Source organism: Enhydra lutris, unplaced genomic scaffold, assembly GCF_002288905.1.
Source record: "Enhydra lutris kenyoni isolate GAN:26980312 unplaced genomic scaffold, ASM228890v2 scaffoldscaffold27, whole genome shotgun sequence".
Classification (NCBI taxonomy): domain Eukaryota; kingdom Metazoa; phylum Chordata; class Mammalia; order Carnivora; family Mustelidae; genus Enhydra; species Enhydra lutris.
In genome coordinates, this window is record NW_019154111.1 from 4,549,968 (window position 1) to 4,573,497 (window position 23,530).

General features: G+C 47.5%; 1 protein-coding gene across 5 annotated transcripts in view; it reads left to right on the plus strand.

Moving 5' to 3' along the window:
* LOC111151859 (homeodomain interacting protein kinase 2) overlaps positions 1-23,530 on the plus strand; it is a 172,270-nt gene that overhangs the window by 142,858 nt on the left and 5,882 nt on the right. For 3 of the 5 annotated variants that reach the window (XM_022510083.1, XM_022510086.1, XM_022510082.1), the window contains exons 10-13: positions 4,942-5,084; positions 8,046-8,225; positions 10,752-11,033; positions 21,410-21,654. In XM_022510083.1, coding sequence (XP_022365791.1) covers positions 4,942-5,084; positions 8,046-8,225; positions 10,752-11,033; positions 21,410-21,654 — 850 coding nt within the window. The remainder of the gene's footprint in view (positions 1-4,941; positions 5,085-8,045; positions 8,226-10,751; positions 11,034-21,409; positions 21,655-23,530) is intronic. The other 2 variants (XM_022510084.1, XM_022510087.1) reach the window with 1 other exon arrangement.

The window sequence follows — 23,530 nt, forward strand, 5'->3', positions numbered from 1 at the left end:
GGGGGGGGCAATGACATGTGCACCGAAGGCCAGAGTGAACTCACACCCTCTTGTGTCAGTGATCTGGGAGTGGTCTTCCCAGACTCTTACCAGTACAACCTTGTTGGTACCACCCAACGGCGGCTGGCACCTCTGTCCTCTCAGGCCTCAAGCCAGAGCTCACACCCAGACCACCATCAGAAATTGGGAACGAGTGCGTAAAGACAGAGAGGCGGGAAATACAGGGCTCAGATAAGACAGTATTGAATTTATCTCACTTTTCAAATGGTGGGGTCCAAAATCCTTTTCGACTTGTTCCAGCAAGGCTGGAACAGGAATTCGGAGCTCTCTCTCACCCCCCCCCACCCCTGTCCAAAATATGGAAATTCATGGAAGACTACAGCCTTTCACGACTAAGGTGCCTTCTAGCCAGTCAAGTCGTGTTACCTGAATCCCTTTAAATGCTCGCCTAAGGACAAACAGTTGGCTGGAACTTCTTAAACTGTCCAAAATCTAAAACTTCACTGCTTCTCACTCAAAACCTCCTCTAGTAACATTTTTAGCAATGAGTCTGTCTAACCTTTCTGTCTTGCTCTCTGCTTCTGTCTTGCTTGGTGTCTGAACTGTTCATGAATAAGGAAGGCTTTTCCATGCTACTTTCATGCATTTACCACGAGTCCCTGATTTTCAATAGAGGCATCGTTTCTGTGTATCCTTGCTATGAAGAGAGGTAATGTGCTGGCTGAGGTCAGGAGCTCTGGGATTTGATTGCCCACAAGTCAGAGACCAGTCCTACCATCTGCCAGCTATGTGACTTTAGGGAAGTTATTTTTAATTTAATTTTTCTTTCAAAATAATACATGCATCTAATTTTTAAAGTTAAATGAGTCCACAAACTTACAAGAAGATAGTGTCCTGCTCTATCCCATCCCCAATTTCCAATCCCCCCAAAATAACTTTTCACTGTTTTGTCATTTAACTCCAAGTTTCTAAATAGCATGCCTAAACTACTTTTTTCTGACATTTCCATTTTGGAATTTTTGTCTTACTGTGGAAGATGAAGACTTAGCTCCCAAACCACCCCATCCCCACAGCACCTGCCCAGTCATGCGCTCTTCCTCTCCCTCAGTCTCTCTCTCACTCTCTTCCATTCTCCCATTCTTCCCATGGAAGTTTCTTATTCAACCACTCTGCATTATTTACATAATTATCATCTTCAGTATTATATACTATTCTCCACTAAGCTTCATAATATATTCTGATTCTATTCCTTTCCTATGCAGCTTGTTTGTCCTGGAGTTAACAGTGGTTTCATTTTTCCATTGGCTCAGTTTCCTCCCTCTTAAGACTCTCCTTGTCCACGGTGGTCTGAAATTTTGTGACTATATGCTTCCTCATGGGTCTTTTTTCATACATTGTCTTGGACCCTGTTTGCCCTTTCAGTCTAAAAGTGTTTTTTATTTTTCCTTTAAGTTTTTCCCCTCCATTTTCTCTCTCTCTTCTTTTAGTATGGAACATTTCGAGAATGTGCATGGCATCCTTGTGCAGGGGCCACGCTCATCTTCTCCACCTTGTTCCAACTTCAGTATGTGTGCCGCCGAAGCCAGCACTTTCTCTGATTTCTCTTTGTTAAGTTCTTACTAATTGGATGTTGGTGCTTTTGAATTAATCTAATGATTTTCATCTTTTATTCTCTCTATATATATTCTATCTGTGTTTCTTTCCCAAAGGTCTTTTTCAGCTTTTTCTAAAAACCTTGTATGGAATTAACTTCTGTTATAGTTCTCATTTCTAAGAATTCTTTCTTATTCTCTGAATACAGATATGGACAAACAGATATATATTCCTGTATATGATCTTGTTTCATGTGTGTGTGTATAATTCTTTTTTTTTTTTTTTTTTTTTTTTTACTCTGTGAGGACAGTTTAAGGTTTTGGAAACTTTCTTCTGATTTCTACACTGTTTTTGTTTCCTCTGAGTTTCTTGTTTTAGACTGCTGTTAGAAGCTTCCTTTAATAACTGGTTGTCCTTGGCTGTTCATTCATATATTTTTTTTAACTTTTTTTTAAAGATTTTATTTATTTATTTGACACAAAGAGAGAGAGAGATCACAAGTAGGCAGAGAGAAAGGAAGAGAGAGAGGGGGAAGCAGGCTCCTCACTGAACAGAGAGCCTCATATGGGGCTCAATCCCACGACCCTGAGAACATGACCTGAGCCGAAGGTAGAGGCTTAACCTACTGAGCCACCCAGGCACCCCGGCTGTTCATTCATATTAAGACTGAAGCACTAAAAAACTAAATTTGAAAGCTACAGGAGGGGGAGGACGGACTACTGAATGCGGGCTTCTCTCTAGTCTGATAAGGACTGAGCCCAGCATTTTCATTGGCAGATACCCTGATCCTCCAAAGTATCTGTAGTTTTTTCCTCTTGGACTAGTCAGTTTTCCTAGAGAGAATCCTCGAGCCTCCTACTTTGGGTCTGCAAACTGAAAGGTAAAGGACTCTCACAGACTTGACCTTAGATAACTCAGTAATTGCCCGTCTGTTTTCCCGTTTCTAAGATTTTGTTAACTGTTATCTCCTCTGTTGTCTTTGTCCTTACAGATCTCTATATTATTTATTCCTTCACTATCATTTCAGTTGGGTTTAGAGAAAGAGAGCAATAAATGTTTCATTTCCTACATTTCTGGCAGGTGATTTAGCATCTCTGTAGTTCTGTTTATCTGTCTGAGAAATGGGGAGAAATAACAGTCCCTACCTCACAAATCTGGTATAAAGATGAAGTCAGAAACTTGAGGTTCCTGGGTGGTTCCACGGTTGAGCATCCGACTCTTGATTTCAGCTCAGGTCACGATCTCACAGTCATGGGATCAAGCCCCACGTTCGTTTGGCTTCGGACTCAGTGCAGAGCCTGCTTCCCTCTCCCTTGTTCCTTTCCTCTCTCTCAAATAAATAAATAAAATCCATAACACACACACACAAAAAGATGAAGTCAGAAACCTATCTGTGGTCTTAGCTCTGTTCTTGGCACACAGTATGCATCAAGAAGTATTCGCTCTAGGGGCACCTGGGTGGCTCCATTGGTGAAGTGTCTACCTTTGGCTCAGGTCATGGTCCCAGGGTCCCGAGATCAAGCCCCACATCATGCTCTCTGCTCAGCCAGGAGCCTGCTTCTCCCTGTCCCTCTGCCCCCTCCCCTGCTCATGTGTGAGAGCATGTGCTCTCTCTCTCACTTACTCTCAAATGTATAAATAGAATCTTAAAAAAAATATTAGCTCTAATCTTACAAATTATAAAGTAGTACTAAAGTATAAGTTATAGAAGTGTACACAAGTAATCATTAAAGTGTGAAGTTCATCTCCCATGAGCTGAACCTGTCATTCAGTGGAAGTGGGCAAATACAGCCTTTACCCTGGCTCTTTGAGGTAAAACGTTAACATCCATTTTGGGAATGTAGGGGGAAAACGATGTCCTTCGCTTAATATCAAGATTTGTAACTCAGAAGTAATAGTCAAAACACATGCTTTTCTGGAAAGCTGAAATGAGCTTCCAAGTCAGTATAAACCTTACTGCAACAAAATTATTAGTCATTTAACTTTTTGAGCTTGTAACTGTTTTAATCAATTAAATTATTTTTCTGGCGTGTCTGAATTCATTAAACGTGGAATATAGTTAGTGATAATTAATTACCTTGGTAGATTTGCTTCTTTCATTTTATCAACAAACATTTATTAAACACTTACTGTATAAACTGTGGTCCCTGAGCTTTTTGCCTGTATCAAAACAGATCAGTAAGCAAACAGGCAGTGCAAAAAAGGTATGAGCGATCTCACTGGCCTCATCTGCACAATGAAAAGGATGGACCAGGTGAACTATCCACTCAGATCTAAAGTGTGTTGTATCATTTTATACACATCATTGTTTATTAAGTTTTGACTCAAGTTCATGATTCATTTCCAGAAGTACTTGTCTGTACATAAGAGCCAAAATGCACCTATTAAAGATGCGGTTAGTGGAGCACTGTATTCAAGAATTTATCTAATGTCAGTGATGCCCAGCCCAATGGAAAGAACTACATGTAACCGAATCTTTAAATTCTTGACCCACCCAAGAAGTATGTTACCTTAGCGGTGTTCCTTTAGGTGTCCAACTCTGGACAACAGTGTTTAGTCTGAATCATTTACTCACCAAAGGCAAGCATAAGAGTGACTGAAGATAAAGGAAGCTGAGAGCACCAGGCAAACCACTCCCCCACACTCCCACCCACCAGTGACTCTATTCAAGGAAGAATCGGGAAAGTTCATTTTAGAGTTCTTAGAAAAAGCTTAAAATTTATGAAGAATCAAGCAGTGACTTGCTTCACTACATGTCATTTTGGCTTTGGTGGATCAGGGTAATTCTCAGTGAAGGTTAAGGCCCCAGCTAAGAATTTTTTACTTCATGCTTGCTTGCTCTCGGACGTGGGCAAGTGTCTGGTGATCTCAGAATTATGTTACTTTAGGTTCAGAAGATAACACAAGTTGGAGGTCTAGATTCTAATTCCTAAACAAAAGGCAAAATAAAGGATATGAGATGGAAAACTTCCTGAGGGCAGAAAGTTAACCTTATGTGGCCCAAGGCAGCTGTTCTGGCCTCCTGCACATAGCTACGGACCAGCACAAATCAGGAAGTGAACTTTGGGAAACCTTGAGCATTGTTCTTAGAGCGAATTTCTAAACAAATCATTCTTCCACGTGAATAAATCCCTTGCATATGACTCTGTGCCCGTGTACTTACTGTCTTCTGTGTAGGTCACTGATCTGATCTCCCCTTAACTTAGTTTTCAAGGCCAAAGACTGGGTCTCCCCTTGAACACCCATCGCAGGGTCCAGCACAGCCCCAGGCCCAATCAGGACTTGACTCAGGCAGACAGACTGTGTGATTAACAAAAGTGTTGATGGCACACGTCCTCTGTTCTGCAGCAGGCCTGGCCAAGTGGGACCCAGCAAATCCTGCTTCCCCCAGCATGGCAGCAGCTGACCGGAGTGGCCACCCACACGTCTGTGCAGCATGCGACTGTCATTCCCGAGACCATGGCAGGCACCCAGCAGTTGGCCGACTGGAGGTAAGCACGAAAGCAGGCATATCTGGGACGGGAGGCATGTCCACTGCTCACTCAGAGAGCTCCTGGCCAGGCCCATGCTGTCAGTTCCATGGCTTAGAGAGAACGATTTAAAGTAAAAGGAAGATTATGTGGAATACGACTGCAGTGTAATGAGAGTTTGTTTTTCAATAACTGTACCAGGACACAGGAAAATCAGCTTCATTACCTTAAGGTCAGTTGGCCGCCATTGACCCCAAACCCAGTTACATCATTTGGTCACCCGTGTAATTCACAGACCTGCCTCTGGATGATTTTTGGTTTGTTTCTCAGAATTAAATTCCACTCCCAGAGAACAAAGATGTGTCAGCAGTGAAAGAATGCAGAAGGGAGTCCTTGAGGCTCCAAAGCAATTCTAGAAAGTGCTCTCAAGGTGTTTGGAGACATGGGCACACTGGAGTTGTATCTGACCTCTCAGGGGAAAGCCTGACAGAATGGGGCTGTGTTTGGAATGGTAAACTCTGGCATGTTTGCTGAATGTGTCTCTTCAGTTAATAGTGAGATCTGATAGACCAAAGTCAATTTTCCATAGATGTCAGAGGCCCGCAGCTGACAGCCACCGGCCCACTGTACCCTGTATCTGATTCCAGCACCCCACCCATCCTATGCACTGGCTTTCTCACCAGCACCTTGCTCTGTTGTTTTTATGGCCACTTTCCACTTCTCCATCCCAACACTACCACTGCCCCCTTCACCCGAGCAGAGCCAAATGGCAATCCCCGGGTTGTTTCCAGCTTCCCACAGCCCTCTGGCCTCTCTCAGCCCAAATATCAGGGCATCCCTCCACCTTCCGACAGACTCCATACCAACCACGGAGCCTCCCTGAGGTTCCTTTTCGGATCCAAAAGGCTATGGTGAATGAAGCGCTCTCAGTATAACAAAAAGGCGTAGGATAGAACCCTCCTCCCCACCCCCACCCACCAGGCAAGCCTCAAAGGCAGCTTCCTCTCTTCCTCCATTTAATTTTCTGACTAATAGAAATAAGAGAGGACATAGGCTCTTTCCTGCAGCCCAACTCACTTCCCACTGACAACACCCACCAAGTCCATCCCCACTCACTGGAAGCACTTTCAAAGCAGTGGGTTCAGTTCTGGTTCTGCATGACCAGGGGCAAGTTACCTAACCTGAGCCTCAGTTTCTTCTTCAGTAAAGTGGGGTAATAATCTCTACTTCATAGAATAGCTAGGAGGTTCAAATTAAGATAAAATACAAAGCACTTGACCTGTATTTAACATGTATTAAACTAGCATCTGCTACAGGACAGGCAATGAATAGATCTGTTATCTTCCCTTCCCCCCATTCACACTGGCTGGTGCTGTGAGAGACTGTCTTCCCTCTCCAGCTCATTAGGAACAGCAACCAAGTGGAAAAGCTGTCTGACCAATTGGTTTTTTTCTCACCCCCTTTTCTCCTAAAAGACCACAGATATATGCTGTACTACTTTTTCCTGTGTCTTTCAGCATTTATAGCTCATTTAATTTCAGCAAAACTCACATACTCACTCATACAGATTTTCCTATTCCTCCTCCCTCCATAGCTCTTACCTGGTTACCACAGGAAATGCTTAAAGCTGACACTTTGTTTCCAGTCTCTTCTCCATTTCATGTGTGGGCCAAAGAACATCCATAATTGTGGCTAATAAAAGAGAAGTACTGGCTAGACTTGTGTCAGAAGAATGCCATGTCTGTAGAAGAAACAGCAGCTACAAACTCAAGAAGCCATAACATCAGTTTCTAAGTGTCCAAAAATGCTATCAAAATCTCTACACTCTTGTATAGTCCTTTTTCTTTTTTCCTATTCATCCTTTCCCCCAAGTTGCAAAGATGATTTTTTTTTTTGCAAAGATGATTTTTATAATATTTTTTTAAATTCAAGTAAATTCTCCTTCAACTTTTAATTCTGTTAGGTGCTGAATGGGCTTTTATGGGCAAGTCTCTAAATTAATCACCACCTTTAATCTTTCTGTGGGAAAATAAGCCTTTGAGCCCCACACAACCCAGATCATAGGAACTCTTGAAATATAACCCATTTTCGGGAAAATGGCTACCAGTAGTACTTCTATCAACATGTGTCTTCCTAATTTTGACTGAGTACCAAATTCTGTACACGTCTAGTCAACCTTCAGTTAATCTAATTGTTCATTCAGCAAGCATGTAATTAATTGATCAGCTGCTACATGCCTGAGCATTGTGCTAGCCACGAGAATTCAAAAGAATGTTAACATTTCCAAACAGCAAGAATGTACAATGTCTAGTTTTCAAAGTTGTTTCCTTTTTTTTTTAAACATAAGCTACAATTTTTTTCATTTATAAAATGGCATTACCATGATATCCTACCTCACAGAGTATGATAACCCATTAAAGTCACTTATAAACTCTAAAAATGTACACACAGTCACCTGTCTGGGGACTTTAAAAGGTAGAGGGACTATTTATCTTCTCTCCCCAGAACTTAAGGTGAACTTGCAACTTACCATTCTTCCCAGTTGCAATGTCCTCTTTCTCACTCACCAACAAACTGGGTTTCTGCCCACTCCTTTAAACATCATTGCACCTGGGAGGCTGATCTGATGAGCTCATCAACATGAGTTCAACAACCCCATGAGCTTGTGAGAATCAACTTTTTAAATTTGGCTTTAACTGGGGAGGAAACTTTATCCTAAAAAAGAAGCTCCAGGGGCGCCTGGGTGGCTCCGTGGGTTAAGCGGTTACCTTGGGCTCCAGGCATGATGGTCCTGGAGTCCAGTCCCCCATCAGGCTCTCTGCTCAGCATAGCGCTTGCTTCTCCCTCTCCTTTCTGCCTGCTGCTCTGCCTACTTGCGCTCCCTCTTGTTCTGTCAAATAAATAAACCTTTAAAAAAAAAAGAAGAAGCTCCATATTTAAAACCAGTAAAGTTCCTTGTTTACCCATTGTTTTCCCACACAGGAACACCCACGCTCACGGCAGCCATTACAATCCCATCATGCAGCAGCCTACCCTGTTGACTGGTCATGTGACCCTTCCAGCAGCCCAGCCCTTAAATGTGGGCGTGGCCCACGTGATGCGGCAGCAGCCAACCAGCACCACCTCCTCCCGGAAGAGTAAGCAGCACCAGTCCTCTACGAGGTAGGTGGTGAGAGTTGCCCTGGAGGAGAGAAACCTCTTAACATTAGGAGTGTCAGCATGTGCTCTGAGTCCCAGGCATGGGACAGGAAGTGGCCGGCAGAATGTTTTCTGAATGTGTTGTACCACTGCATAGCACTAGGGTTTGAAGGAGACATTCAGTCTCACTTCTCTTCCCTGCCACTTGCCTTACCATCCTCCCTGCCATGCCCTCCCCATGGGGAGGGCCTGGAATTCCAGTGTCCAGCACCTTCATCTGAAGCCATTCGTGCCCTTTCCCTTCTGCATAAAACACCCAGACATGCCTCTGAAGTTGCACTTTGGAAATCATAATACTGGTTTTTTTTTAATGAACGGTAGAGAAATGTTCTTTCTTTGATATCCAGGGTCAAACTCACTTAGCTGCTTCTTTAAAATTATGCAATAATTTTGGTTAATCCTAGACATTACCAGCAGAATAATCTTTTTCATTCCCTTTCAGTCCAGTCTCACCTCAGTGAACTCTTAAAATAAGACAGAAAAGGCCACATACTACATGATCCCATTTAGATGGCATTTTGGAAAAGACAAAACTGGATCAGGAGTTGCCAGGGACTACTGGGTGGGAGAGGAAAGGATTGACAGAAAGGGAGCCTGAGGGAACTTTCCAGGAAAGTTCTCTGTCTGGATTGGCAGGGCTATGTGTACTTTTGTCAAAACTCATCCAACACTTCCAAAGGGTGACTTTTACTGAATGTAAATTATACCTCAATAAACTTGTCTTTTAAAAAGATCTCCAAATTAAAAAAAAAAAATCGAGATCAAGGTCGTGTGGTGCAGAATTGCTCCTACATTTTTCTCCAGAGTCACTGACTTGGAGGCACTTAATTGCTTATTTAGAATAGGTTGCTCAAGAGAAAGAAGTCCGGTACATAAAATGTCTAGTGACTTTTGGTTTCCTACTTCCTCGTTTAACCAGGTGCCAGAAACTAGGCCTGCCTTTTTGTCATTCTCCTTTGAAGTTTAACCTAAGAGCTGACTTCCTTTGAGTTGTCGTTAATCACGATTCTTCACTGGAGTATTTCTGACAATTCGGGGAAATTCATCTCAGATCTCTGGCAGCCCTGTGACAACACAGCTGTGTCATTATTATATTGTCTGGCAACAGGGGCCACCATCTCAGCCCTTTGCTCTGTCATGCCCAGCGGTGTGGGTGGTCACACAGAACACTAGGCTGACCCTGGGCTGAGCTTAGCATCCTCAAAGCTCACCTTGTCAAGCAGGGGCAGTAAGAACTCTTCTCCTCCCCACCCATTGACAAATCCCTCCCTGTTGCCCACTCATCACCCAGCTGGCTTTATGAAGGCTCATTGCCAGTATGTTTCAAGATCGATATAATTATACTGAAATTTTTGTATTTGCCTATTTTGCCTTAAGGAAAACAGAAGGCTCTCCCTTGTTGGGTGGTACAGCCTGGCACCCTGTTCTTTAACAGTGCCAAATGGAGATCCATTAACTGCTGAGGTAGTGAAAACATCATCTCAAAATTGCAACATAGTAACAATAACAAATGTATAGGTTTATGCTAAGTGCAAACAGTGGAACAATCTTATCAATAAAACTTATTGCCAGCCCCCAGAAAGGGGCAAGCAACACATCTGATGCTAGCTATATAGAAAATTAAATAAATCTACAGAATTATTTTCATCTTCCTGCCTCTCTTTTGGCTGGGAAGTACTAGAATCTCTAAGGACATAGAAGAGTCTTAAAAATATCATGGGGCCTTCACTATTCAGATACAACTAAGGTCAGCATGGGTTGCTGGGGAGGGGAGAAGGGAAGGTATTTTTTTCCTGTAAGTAGCAGACACTACGTTTGCTAATTTGATAAGGAATTTTGAGCCAATCAAAGTCAAGATTAAAAGGTCCCTATTTAAGTACACCTTTCCCTCTTGCATTTTGTCCAGTTTTTCTCATTACAATTCAAACAGACGGTAAGCTTCCTATGAGGCCCAGGTGTCAAAGATGTTTTCATTTCATAAGTTGCAAAACAGCCATTAGCAGGGAAACTGAGGCTCTATGTGGCAAATAACATTTCTTTCAACTCCCTTCAAAACAAGACCCATGTACATTTGCAGAATGACAGGACAGAGCTCAGGAAGTGAGGCCTTGACCCTGAAGATAGGAGGGTGGGCAGACAACCTTGAGACCTTGGGCACTGCATCTGACCCCAGAGACCAGCCCAGTCCTTGGGCACAAGCGCTCTCCCTCTTCTCAGGCCCCTGGCTGCTCCCTTTCTCCCGCTGGGAACAGGCATGTGGCACCGGACCAGAGCCCAGAGAAGGCCAGGTCGCTGTCGTCGTGTGTGTAGCAAGTGACTGAAAGAATGAGCTCCAGGGGCAGCCGTTTCGGCAGTTACAGAAAACGTCTGAGTGCCCTGAACTACTCACTTGGTAACAGAGGTTTGGCAAAGCCGGTGTCCCTAGACAGTTGGGCTCCTTGGAAGGAGCCACAGGGGCCTCCCTGATCATATGGGGCTTTGTCGTTCCAGAAACGTCTCCACCTGCGAAGTGTCCTCCTCGCAGGCCGTCAGCTCCCCTCAGCGGTCCAAGCGCGTCAAGGAGAACACGCCTCCCCGCTGCGCCCTGGTGCACAACAGCCCGGCCTGCAGCTCCTCGGTCACATGCGGCTGGGGCGACGGGGCCTCCAGCACCACCAGGGAGCGACAGCGGCAGACGATTGTCATTCCTGACACCCCCAGCCCCACAGTCAGCGTCATCACCATCAGCAGCGACACAGATGAGGAGGAGGAACAGAAGCATGCCCCCACCAGGTGAGCCCCCCACCCCCCGCCAGGAGGGAGCAGGGCCGGGGTGCACCGTGTGCTGCTGGCTCACGCGGACAGTGCTCCATGGAACTAGGCCCCTTTCCGTCATCGGACATGGTGATCGCAGTCTCCTGGCCCCGACATTCTGTTTTTGCCATGGTCTAGAGTCCTGAAGTGATTTCAAGGGAATGTCTGACAGATTTTCCATAATTGTTCAGTGCCCAAAGAAGTTTGAGTCACTTTGGTCATGAAAAATAGTTACAGTCCCTATACATCTGGGGGACCTGAAACCAACGGTACGCAATGCCGGTGTATTTCAGCTCCTATAGGCTTCAAAATCTCTGCCTCGGGCTGTTGAATTTATTCCCAGTTGGTCAGGATACTTCTCTAGCATCACCTTGGCTCTCTCAGAATTTGAAATAATTGTCCAATTAATCAGAAATTTCTCGGTGTCTGATTAACCCAATCTTTCAAACTGCCAGTTGGCTCTTCAACCCAGAGAGCATTACTGTTTATTCCAAAGTAGTAAGAACTCATTTTACTCTGTGGATGCTTCCTGGGAAGGGAAAAGGAATATTTATTATATCTGTAAGACAGTTAGCCCTGGCGCCAAAGCCTCTTTTCCTACGTTTTCCAGCCAGACTTGAACAGAGTGCGGTTTGTACTTGGGCTACCTGACGAGCCCCTGGACCGTGTCCCTCTGGAACATTCGGTCCCCTGGCCTTTTGCAGCCCGGGGCTTTGTAGATCCCAAAGCCTCACAAGCCCAGCTCCAACCTCCCAGCTTCTCCCCGGACCAAGAGGCAGGGAAGGGAAAGGCCGTCTGCTGCTGAGTCCAGCACTGGTGGCCAGCACGTGTCCTGGGACCTGAGGCAAAGCTTAACGATCACAGGCCCCAGTTATTAATCCCTGACTGAATACAGTGTCTCTAATTAGTAATCACAAGTCTTCTTGATGAAATAATAAATTCTCACACCTGAAATCATTACCAAATGTACAGATAGGCTAATTAAAACCCTCTCGCTGTCGCTACTCCTGCCCAGGCTATCCCCTTCCCGTCTTTAGAAGGAACTCAGTATTTTGCTTTGTTTTTCATGAGAGAGCTAGTATATGTCTCATTCCAGTGTCCTCTCCTCCTGTTTAGTGTCTCAGCCCGGTCCTCAGTGTGTCTCAGAAAAGAATGTCATAGAGCCCTTCTGGGACTGGCATCGGTTCCCTTTCTTGGTGATAACCCTATGTTGATTGAATACTCTGTCCTCCCCAGCACCTCACATCCCCCTCCCCCAGCCCAGGAATATCATGGGCTCAGGTGGTCCCATCACAAAGAGAAAGGCTTCTCCCAGCCCACAGCAGCCTGTCCCTGTGTTTGTAGAGTGGGCCATAAAACGGGCCCAGCAGCCCTGCACAGCCCTTTGCTACAACTGGGAAAAAGAAAAAGCAATTTAAAAATCTGACAATCAACTAGATGGGACTATCATTTTTGAAGTATGAGATTCGAATTGACACGGAGCCTCCACATATGTGCTCAGGAGAGAACAGCGTGTCTAGGGAAGAGGGAGGATGAGAGAGCAATCTCTCCACCTATCAGACAGCTGCTGGGGCCGAACACTGTGCCAAGCCAGTGCACAGACTTCTCCCCCAGTGCTCCCCAGGACCCCAGAAAGACAGAACTGAAATTCTTGGCAGAATGTGAGGACTTCGTTGTGAATCAGCTGAAACATGGGGGAGGGCTGGGAACGAGCTGATGGGTGGGCTCTTGTGTGAGGGACAAGTACCAGTAAGTGACGGTGGGCTGCTGAGGACCGGAGCTTCGTAAACTGGAAAATGCGGCGGCCCGCCTGCAACGTTACACCAAACATGGGAACCGGGGAGTTCTTAAGAAGGCTTCCAGCTGTCCGGCTATGACAGGAAGCTTGCAGAAAGACGTAATCATGTTTTCTGGAGAGATCAAATGACTGTTGCCTTAACAAAAAAGTGTTTCAAGACCCAAGAAGACAGGAAAGCGGATTTGAGTCTGAGTGGGATCAGACAGAAGCCCGTAGCTGTTTTATTTATAGAGAAACCACTGTATAATGTGTCCATGGTACTGTGACTTCCTTTTGGAGTGAGAGGAAAAGGGGGAGGATATATGATTACTTGTTCTTAAAAATCAGAATTATCATAAAGCTTAACATAGTAAATATTGATTGGCCTCACCGGTGTAAGACCTTGTGCTAGGCAGCGCAGGTGTCATATAAATAAGGTAGACGGGCTCTGTCCTTGGGACGTTTGCAGGGTAATAAGTGAGATACGACACATACAAATCATGACACAAAATGGAATATCGGCCCCCGTAAAAACCAGAAGAGTACTGTGGCTGTTCAAAGGGAAAATAGCTTGGGGAAATAGCAGGGAAGAGGGGACTTTCTAAGGTCAGAGGTCCAAAGGGTGTAGATAAGCAGGAGAGAGGGTGAAATTGTGAATTCCAGCCCCAGTGGCACTGGGGCCTCAGAGGTAGGCCGGCAGGATCCGGAGCTCAGGGGGACAGGTGATCCAAGGGCAAGTGCAAGGCAGGAACGACAGGGACTTTCAGAATAGAAAGGGGATTGGAGGGTCTCCCCTTCAGTGAGGGTGGTCTGCTTCAGGAGATACCGAGGAGCTCAGGTGAAGGCTTCCGTCCTGGGAAAACAAGGATGCACCCCCACGTGCAGGTCAGGGAGCCTCTTGGCCTCAACTGGCCGGAAGCTTTTCTAACCCACCAGTGTTCCCTTTCGAACAGTCAAGACTTTGCTGCTTGTTCCCAAACCCAATTTCTCCTGCGCTGTGAGCATCTTGATTCTGATCTGCTGTGTTCCCAGCCTCGTTTTCCATTTGCTGCTCACCCCAGGATTAGTGCCCTGACTCTGTCGAAAATGCTGACTGCTTCTGCTAATGTGAACCTGGCACGGCGGCTCGAGAGGGAGGGGGCCGACAATGCTCACCGGGACAGTAAGCACGGTGTCTCATGGCAGTCGCCTATGCCGCCAGTGGCTTTTAGAGGCAGCATGAGATAAATCAAGGCAGACCCACTGTGTTAGACCTGATTGAGGGTATCATGGCATCTCTGGGACCAGATGACATTGCCTAGAAATTTTTAGAGGAATGACGAGGCAGAATTATGATTCCCAACCCCCGATATCCGGCACTTTTGGTTGCTGGAGCCCAGGGATGGTCAGCAGCTCCTGCTTTGTGAGGAGGACCCCAGAGCAGGAGGGGACAGGCTGGGTGTGAGCAAATTAAGGGAGACGGGCATCCTGACAAACCTTCACTACGCATTCTTATTTGTACTGTCCTATGCATCATTGGACGGGATGTACAAGGCACATAGCTGTCTCATTTGATAGGTGAGGAAGCTAAAAGCCAGAAAAGGTAGGTGACTTACCCCAAGTGATAGAAGGCATCAGGTCCCATACCGTTGAAAACACGGCAGTCTTGATGATTGGCAAAGACAACTGATTTCTCTTCAGTCCTTAATTTGACAGCGGTAAACTCCACCCCACCCCATCCTCCGACCACCGTCGTGCTCACACACGGTCATGTCCAGTCTATCTACCCAGCCCCGACCGGGAGCTCTCACAGCAAGAGGGCAGAGGCCAGCTCTTCTGATTCTTTGAGAAGATGTTTTAAAGCGAGGAGGCCAGTCAAACCCCACCACCTGCTTTTCCTCAGTGAGTTGCTGTTGGAGGAGGGGGCCCCATGGGCATGGCTGGAGAATTGTTCTGGAGAGAGAAAAACCAAACTGGTATTTTTCTGGGTCCCCCAGGATGATGTAATAGAACCGGTCCTATTTTAAATATTTACAAATGATTTTGATTAAAGGAACACCTGACTGTGCTGAACAAGCCATCTTCTCTCCCTTGAAATCTCCTGGGATGACATCTGTGGGTGCGCGCCTTACTATTCAGACCCTTTGCCAGCCTTGCCTCGCGCCAAAATTGTCCTTCAGGGGCTGTACCACACAACCTCTGGGCACAAGGGTAATTTTTAAAGTGTGTCACCAAAGCAGCTCGTGTCAGCTGATCGGGTAGAAACCATTTTGTCCAGTCTTCTTAATCGCTCACGTATTCGTTCATTCAGTTGTCTGGATATTTCTGGAAGACGGGTTTGATTTTCCTGAGGTCGTCGGGGCACAGCCGCTTTCGGCCTCACTTGGCGTGTGAGCGGCCAGTCCCGAGTACAGCACCAAGGTTGCCAGAATGTAAACTTTATAAGAAGGTTGATTCGTTTTTGTCATTCGGTATTTTAAATAGGGATCTGACCCTAAATGATGTTCTTTATACAAAATTGAAAATCTCGAGCGATTACTCTCTTTAAAAGGCACAGTGAGGGGGCGCCTGGGTGGCTCAGTGGCTTAAAGCCTCTGCCTTCGGCTCAGGTCATGATCTCAGGGTCCTGGGATCGAGCCCCACATCGGGGTCTCTGCTCAGCGGGGAGCCTGCCTCCCCCTGCCTGCCTCTCTGCCTGATCTCTGTCTCTCAAATAAATAAATAAAATCTTAAAAAAAAAAAAAAAAAAGGCAGTGAGGACACTGCTAAACTGTTGTGCCAAAGACTTGGGCCTGAAAAATGGACATCAGCCTAACAGAGGGCAACAGACATTTATGATTACACGGGCCAGGTCAGCGCACAGTGGACCCCGTGCCCATGGCCGGCCACCGGCCACCGTACCACTCCTTCCTCCCCTCCTGGTTTGTAGGCCTGAGTGAAGAAGCGGGAGCCCGACGCACGGTGTCACTGCAAGGGGCTGTGTTGTTCTGCAGCGTTAAGTCACAGTGTGGCTGCAGGTTGAGGGACAGTCCCAGCGTCCGACTCCCCTCGGGAGACGGAAGGATGTTTAGTCAAGCTGACCTCACCGCATCCTCTGTTCCTTCGAGACACCCCTGCGGGGGGAGTGCTGTGCCGAGGGGCTGCATTTTGAAGAAGAGACGCCGCGCCCGAGGCTCCCCTGCAGCCTGCCCTGACACCACAACGTGTGCCAGAGCCACCTCGGATGTGTCGTCGCAGCGTCGTGGAGCCACGGGAGGAGCAGGCGGGAAGGACCAGGTCCCACAAGGCGGAGCAGCGCTCAGTGGCCTGGTTGCGGGAGGAAACGGAAGAAGAACAAACACCTGCTTCTGTGGTGGGGGTTGGGGGGGCCATGGCTCCTTCCATGCCTTACTTCTGATTTTCTAGAAGATGGTCACATAAGACAGTCTTCCTAGCGATACATACGTGTGTGTGTGTGAGAAGGAGAGAGGTACACACAGATATCAGTGTGTGGATAATGTAACTTGAATAGAACGTATGCACCAAATTTAAAATGGAGATTTTTGTGGCCTCACTAATGACTTTAAGTTGAGAGCTGTGTACTGCACTGGAAAGAGCGCATTAGCCTAGAGGCATCGGCTTCTGGCCTCTCTAGGTTCAAGGCACCCAGCCGTGTGCTTCTAACTGGGTGGAAGGGGAATGAGAACAGGACAGCAAGTCGCATGCGTCCCCCATGAAGGTGTGTGGGTCAGCAGCTCTCATCTCCATCAGCTGAGACAGCGTCCCTGTGCCCAGCCCCGTGCCCCATTAGAAAAGACCCCTGACACCGGCACCAGAAGGAGGAGTTACAGTTAGTTAGCATTTTCGGTGCTTGTGGGCAGGAAGGGGGAGCATAAGAGAAATGATGCGGCAGAGTGATGTACTGAGTGCAAGCTCAGAATAACTGAACAGCAGAGAAGCGTAACCTGACTGCAAAGTGCACTAAGGACTTGAGTAGATATTTCTTAAGGAAAACTCGAAGTGGCCAACAGCTCTATGAAAAAATTCTCAGAATCACTCATCGTCAGGGAAACACAAATCAAAACCACAGTATCACCTTCTACCTGTCAGCATGGCTGTTACCAAATGAACAAAAGCGAAGAAGGTGTGGACGAGAATGTGGGGAGACTGGTGGGAATAGAACGCAAACCGATGCAACCATAGCGGGGAACTATGGAGGTTCCTCCAAAAAATTAAAACCAGAGCTACCGTCGATCCAGCAGCCTCACTGCTGAGTGTCCGTCCAGGAGAGCGAAGCCAGGACCGAAGAGGTAGCTATACTCCTGCGTTCATCGGAGCATGATTCGCAGTAGCCAAGATGTGGAAACATCCTGCGTGTCCCTCAGATGAGCAGACAGAAGAATGGGTCAAGAAAATGCAGCACGTGCGCACAGTGGAATGCTAGTCAGCCTTAAAAAGAGGAAAATTCTGCTTTATGCAAAAAGCTCTTAACACGAGGTTTCTAAAATAGTCAAGTTCGTAGAATTGAGCAGTGGGATTTCCCTGGCCGGCGGCGTGAGTTAGGCAACACCTACACCCAAAGTCAGCAGCGCTGTACCGTGCACTTAAGACTTTGTTAAGGGGATAGATCTCCTGTTAGGTATTCTAGTTGGTAGCGTAATGGTCTTCACTGTGCAGTTTTGCAGTGAGCCTCAGGGGGACAGTGTCTGCGAAGCACTTTGACCAGCAGTTGTACATCAAATAAATGTTGTCTGTGGTCATTAATCAGTGTTGTAATTAGAGAAGAGTGCTGTTTCTCCCCTACAGCACTGACTGTGGAAGCAGAGCAGCGGAGGAAGTCACACAAAGTTTATTGGTGGAGATGAGTTTTGTCCCGGGTCTTGAAGGATGGGGCTGACTGAGACTGGCAAATAGAAATCAGAAACCCATTCCAGAAAGGGCCTGACAGGGCAGGAGTCCCAGGCTTGTGTCCATTCCTCCAGCAGGGGTTCCTCCATCGGGGCTGATTTCTGTACTTCCAAGCTCTTTATTTCTTCCCATCATTTTAAAGTGATGAAAATCAGCTGTTGCCATGACAACACAAAGCAATTTGTGAACTCTGGGAGCTTTGTTCTTTACTCAGAAGTGGTGTTCTGCCGAGGACATTGAAGGAAATGTTTCTCATTCTACTCCTCTCTCTCCGTTGCATTACCCAATTCATAACGAGATAGATAAACTATCAATAATAATTAGACACTGTAGTGGAATGAACCCCTGTGGAATCAATATCTCTGAGCCAGAAGAATCCGTAGTGGTGATGTCAAATGTGCGCTCATTTTTAAAGTGACTCATTTAACAGCTTCCCATTTGTTCTCAAGTCTGCGTAGTGTATTTGGGCAGAGTGCAGAGATTTTTAACAGTAAGAGAGATTAAAAACAGAGCTATCAAATCAATTCACCTTTTCCGCTTGTCACAGGCAAACCCAAAAAGATATGTAAATTAGCCCTGGACTGTGTTGTTGGCTCTTTGCTCCTTAGGCATAGTGAGCTCTGAAAACAAAGGGCGGGACCCATGAACTGTTTCTGGAGGTTTAATCCCACACTCCTTGTAGATAGCACAACACGGACATGCAGGATCCTCGGCCCCTGAGGGAAAGGCCCATCAGGGTTTCCATCAGGAGACGGCCCTAAACTCTCACCGCTCATTCACACTGAGCTGTCAGCCGTTGAGAGACTCTTGTCGGCAAGCCATCCTTCGGGGACCAGAAGCTCACTAATAAGTCTTGATGGGACCCGCCCAGTGGATCCTTTCATGCCACTTTTCCTGACAGATTTCAAAGCAGGTTGGAAGTGGAGGGATGTCCTGGGTCACACTAATATGCAGGCCATTGTCCGGGTCACGCCGGTGAATGAACAGCGGAACCAGGACTCGAACACCAGCTCCCAGGACACATTTGGAAACCAGCTTCTGTTCTTCACATGGGGTCTGCACACTTGCAGCAGAACACGTATGTGTGTGGCGAGATGACCTCTGCATCACTGTGTATGACACAGCGGCGTACTGTGTGACACAGTATGTGTCTTCATAGCACAGACCTGGCTGTGGCAGGAGCTGAGCGTGGAGGACAGGGCGGCACATCTCCTCTCATCCGCTCTGGAACTGGGCGCTGTACAGAGTCCTGGCCTCCGGGACCTCTTCCCCGGTCCTGGGACCGTTTTGTGATGGTGTAGGCATGGCGGAAGGGGGGCCCCGCGTTAATTCCGCCTCTGGGCTCTTGCGCGTGGTGCTGCTGTGAACACCGGCGTACGAGTGTCTGTCCGAGTCCCCACTCTCTGTTCCTTTGTGCAGGTACCTAGGAGTGACATTGCTGGGTCCTAGGGTAATTCTGTGTTCAGCTTTTTGAGGAATAAGCATGTGGGCTTTTTGCATTTCAGCTGTTAAAAGTAGGAAGCATAGGTCTTCATTAATTAAAGTGTATCTATTTTATCAAAGTTTATGTGAAGAGCTGTAAATCTATGCAGTCAATCCATTCCTCGCCCGCCTCTGAGCTCCTGACAGTTGTCATCAGCACAACTTATTTGACAGCTCGTCACAGAAGCCTTTGTGACAGCCATTATTCTCTTTAACCAATTATTTTAAAGCTTTTGCTCTTTAACTTGTCATGTTTTTATACAGTCCCCCACTGCAGTTTTAATCATCTCAAGGGCAGAGGCATGTATTGTACCTCTTTGAGCAGGAATTCCCCGTCGCACGTACCACAGATCTCCAAGACAGCTAACTAATGAGATTCCGTTTCTTTCATACCGATCTTCTGGTTTATTCATAGACTGAAAACTTCTTCCTCAAATCCGTGCCTCGACAGAATCCACTTTGCCAGGATCTGTTTTTGCAGACCTGTTTTCATGCGTTAAATGAGGTAACACAACCCAGAATGGTCATAATAACAGCTGACTTTTGTGCGCTTACCCCATGCCATCCGCTATCCAAAGCATTTCCATGTATGTTCTCAGTTCTCAAGGTCAGCCTGTATATGTACGTACCGTTGTTACCCACGTTTGACCAAGAAGGAGACAGTCACTCAGAGTTGAGTAGCTAACTCCCCACGGCCACACAGGCAGCAGGTACTGAAGGTGCTGGCCGCAGGCCCATGTTGTGAGCCACGGACACAGTTAGGGAGGGACCTTTCTACCCTGAACCAAGAAGGACAAAATGTGTGGCCATCTTCAGCCCAAATGTCAGTTGTGCCAGGCTTCGAGGAGCAGGGCGGTTCAGACCTTCTGTGGGCTCACCTCCCAGCTTTTTGTAGGTCCCTCTTCGGCTGCCCAGGGCTCTCGAGCTTGCCCACATCTCTGCTGCCCTTAGGATGGCAGGGATCTGTCTTGGAAAGAGTCTGGCCTGTGACTGGCCGCGTGACCTTGGGCAAGACACCTGGGGGAGGGGGCGTGGTCGTTCCATTAGGCGCTCCATAAATAGCAGCTTCTTCTCTTAGCAAATTAGTTGGAAACTGACCATCTGACGTAGGCAGTCGATATTTCTTAAAAATAGATAATCAATATACAAAAATAGATGTAAATCCATTTTTAAAACCTTCACAATAAGCAACAAATTCCATATCCATCATCCCACCAGCGTGTCCTGGAGGCAGACAGAATTGGTTCCCAAAGGAGCCGCACCAACATAAATATCTTGGGAGAGAAAATGTGTTGGCCACAAGCCATCTGAGCTCGTTCCTCCCTATCAGCATAGAACAAAGTTTCAGATACGAGAGGAAAACCAGAGATCCTGAGCAACTCTCTCCCCGTGGGAGCCCTTCTGACCTCCCCTAGACACAATGCTGTCCCCTCCCTGGTCCTTGGCCCTGACTGGGGGGAAGGTGACAGGGAGGCCAGGCCTCCTGCAAGGAAGAGACTCTCAGACATCTGAGTGGCCTGTGCCACAAAGTCATTGCATGTAAGACCACACAGCACAGATGTGGCTGAGGGTGTCCCGTCCAGCTCCCGATTTCTTTCACCCAGCGTGTCTGACGTGGGCTGTGTACGGTCAGCCTCTCAGACCCTCACTCTTCCACCCCTCTCTCTGCATCCTGTGTCCTCCTGGACGTTTTGCTCCCTCCTGCCTGCGTTCACCAGATCTCCCAGGCCTGAGCCCAAGCTGAGGGTGCTCCCCTCCCAGCCCAGGGCCTCAGGCTGCAGGGTCTTGCTGGGCTTTTTCTGCTTGAGGAGCTGTCCCCTTCCGGTGGCTCAGAGGGTACTGCCACACAGCTGTGGGCTACAGGTGCCTCCCCTGCAGTTCTGCCAAGCCCTGCTGCAGGGGGAGAGTCCAATGCCACCTGGAAGCTTCTCCTAGGTTCCAGAAGCCCCTGTGGGTCCAGCTCCAGCCCCTTTCTCCTGTCTTCACGAGTCCCCTCCTCCTCCTACTGCTGGTTGGACGGGTGACACTTGTGTGCCTCGTCTCCTCATGAGAGTCTGGAGAACAGACATCACATTCCTGCCCCCTCTCCAACTCCCCTCTCCCCTCTCTACTCGCCTCTCCTGTCTCAGAACGCCAAGCGGGGCCTCTCACACAGCCAGTTCTGGAATGCTGCTTGGTATCTCACTTCACAGCCGCCTCACAGTTCTGATTTCTCCCTTTCCGTTTTCAGCACTGTCTCCAAGCAGAGAAAAAACGTCATCAGCTGTGTCACGGTCCACGACTCTCCCTACTCCGACTCCTCCAGCAACACCAGCCCCTACTCTGTGCAGCACCGCGCTGGGCACCACACCAACACCTTTGACACCAAGGGGGGCCTGGAGAACCACTGCACCGGGAACCCCCGCACGATCATCGTGCCACCCCTGAAAACCCAGGCCAGCGAAGTGTTGGTGGAGTGTGATAGCCTGGTGCCAGGTAATCGGGGGCGGGACACCCCTCTGCCTCTCCGCGCACGGGTTTCCTTGGGTCCTGCGACGAGTGTCGTGTTGTGTGAAAGCTCCTAAGCCCTGGGCCACTGTAGCTCCTAACCCAGGGATTTCGCTCAGGTAGCCAGGGTAGGATTCCGCTTACCACCATGTAGAAGCAGCTGTTTCAACTTTTTTGTTTCTGTAAAGACTACCTCGCTGCCTTTACAGTGGCTCCCCCACTGACGAGCCTGATAAGGATAGGAAATAAAAGCCACCCAGCTCCCACCTTGCTCGTCTGGGATGACACCCAGCTTAGAGAGTTCCTGACCTAGTAGAGCAGCTTCCTGTGTGGAAAGAACCTTCTCTGAGTCTTGGCGGGTGAGGGTGATGTAGGCTCCCCTTGGCGTCCCCTCGGAGATCGCTGTTGGGACGAGAGGTCATAGCAAGTGTGCTTGTCTCCTTACCAGCGCATCTCATGAAGGCCTGAAAACTAGACTCTAGAATGAAGGCTGAGAGCATAACCTTCCAGTACACTTAGCGGCTCCTCCCGATTTGCTAGTCTCCCTTCAGCGACTCCCTTGTTCATGCTCACCAGTGGAAGAATTTAGGGAGTAAACCAGAAGCCATCTGCTTTTCTGCCACAAACTGTCAAAGAAGATTTTGTTCAGATGCAGGGAGCCATTCGTCAGGAGGGACCCCCGTCTAGGTCATGTGCTGCAGGAGGCCTTGGAACCTTCTTGGGGTGGTTGCCACATGTAAGCCCACCAGGTTCTGTCACTGAGATTGACCTTTAGGGTGGGGTCTCTAGGGACTTTTCTAGCCCGGTGCCATAGGCCAGCCCACATAGTGTGGGACACAAGGACATCTCTTTCCAGAGCCTTCTTTCTCCACCCAGGCAAGGGTTTTAGTAGAAACCTTGGCAGGAAGAAACATTCTCTAGAACCAAAGGAACCTGTAAGGCAAACAGAGTTGTTCACCGAGGATACAGGACTCCTTAGAGCAGAGGCCCTCGCAGTTCTTCTACTCATATATCTCTTAAGTAATTGCTTGAAACTATATCTATCGCATATTTTTAAGTTTAAATATTGGCAAAGGATGTCATTTCTGTCATGTTGTATGTCGTGTCACTGTTGAAGTATTTCGGATATGTGTGTCAGAGCCTCGGAACTACAGATTCAACTCATCCAGTCCATGGGGACACTGTCTTGTCCCCTCATGAGCAGCCACTTCTTGTCATCAGCCAGGCAGCCAAGCTAGTTCACCTCCGTCAAAAGTGGCTTCCCTGTGACAGCCTCCTCATCTCTGAATTTTGTTTCGTGCAGTGGAGTAGGGAGTTTCCAAAGCATCTGTAGCCTGAACAAGAGAAGGCTGGGCAGCCTTCGGTGTTTCTTACCCAAGATGGCCTGGCTTTGCTAGCGAGGGACAGTCTGTCCCTCAGGAGTCAGTCAGCTTTTTCACACCTGGAGGCAGGGCGCCGAGTCCGCTTTCCAGAGTGAGAAGCAAGGGGAGGCACATGGATATGAGAGAGAAGGTGGGAAAGGAAAACCAGCGGATGCTAAGGCTGGTGAATCCGTTCAGGAAAAGATAACATTTGCAAACTCAGAATCTGGAAACTGGCCCTTTTAATCTCTACTGCCACATACTTTCCAGTCCTTAGGAAGCCCTACACACGCTGGCTTCGGTTGCAGCCTGCGAGTGGCCGCCTGACTGGCTCATTCAGGAAAGCGTGTGACTCTTGATCTCAGGGTTATGGGTTTGAGCCCCATGTTGGGTGTAGAGATGAGTTAAAAAAAATAAAATCTTAAAAAAATTTTTTAAAAATTGCAGCTTGCAATGCACGTAGCTTGGTGTGAAGGGCTCTCCTGCCTAATTAACAGTAAAGG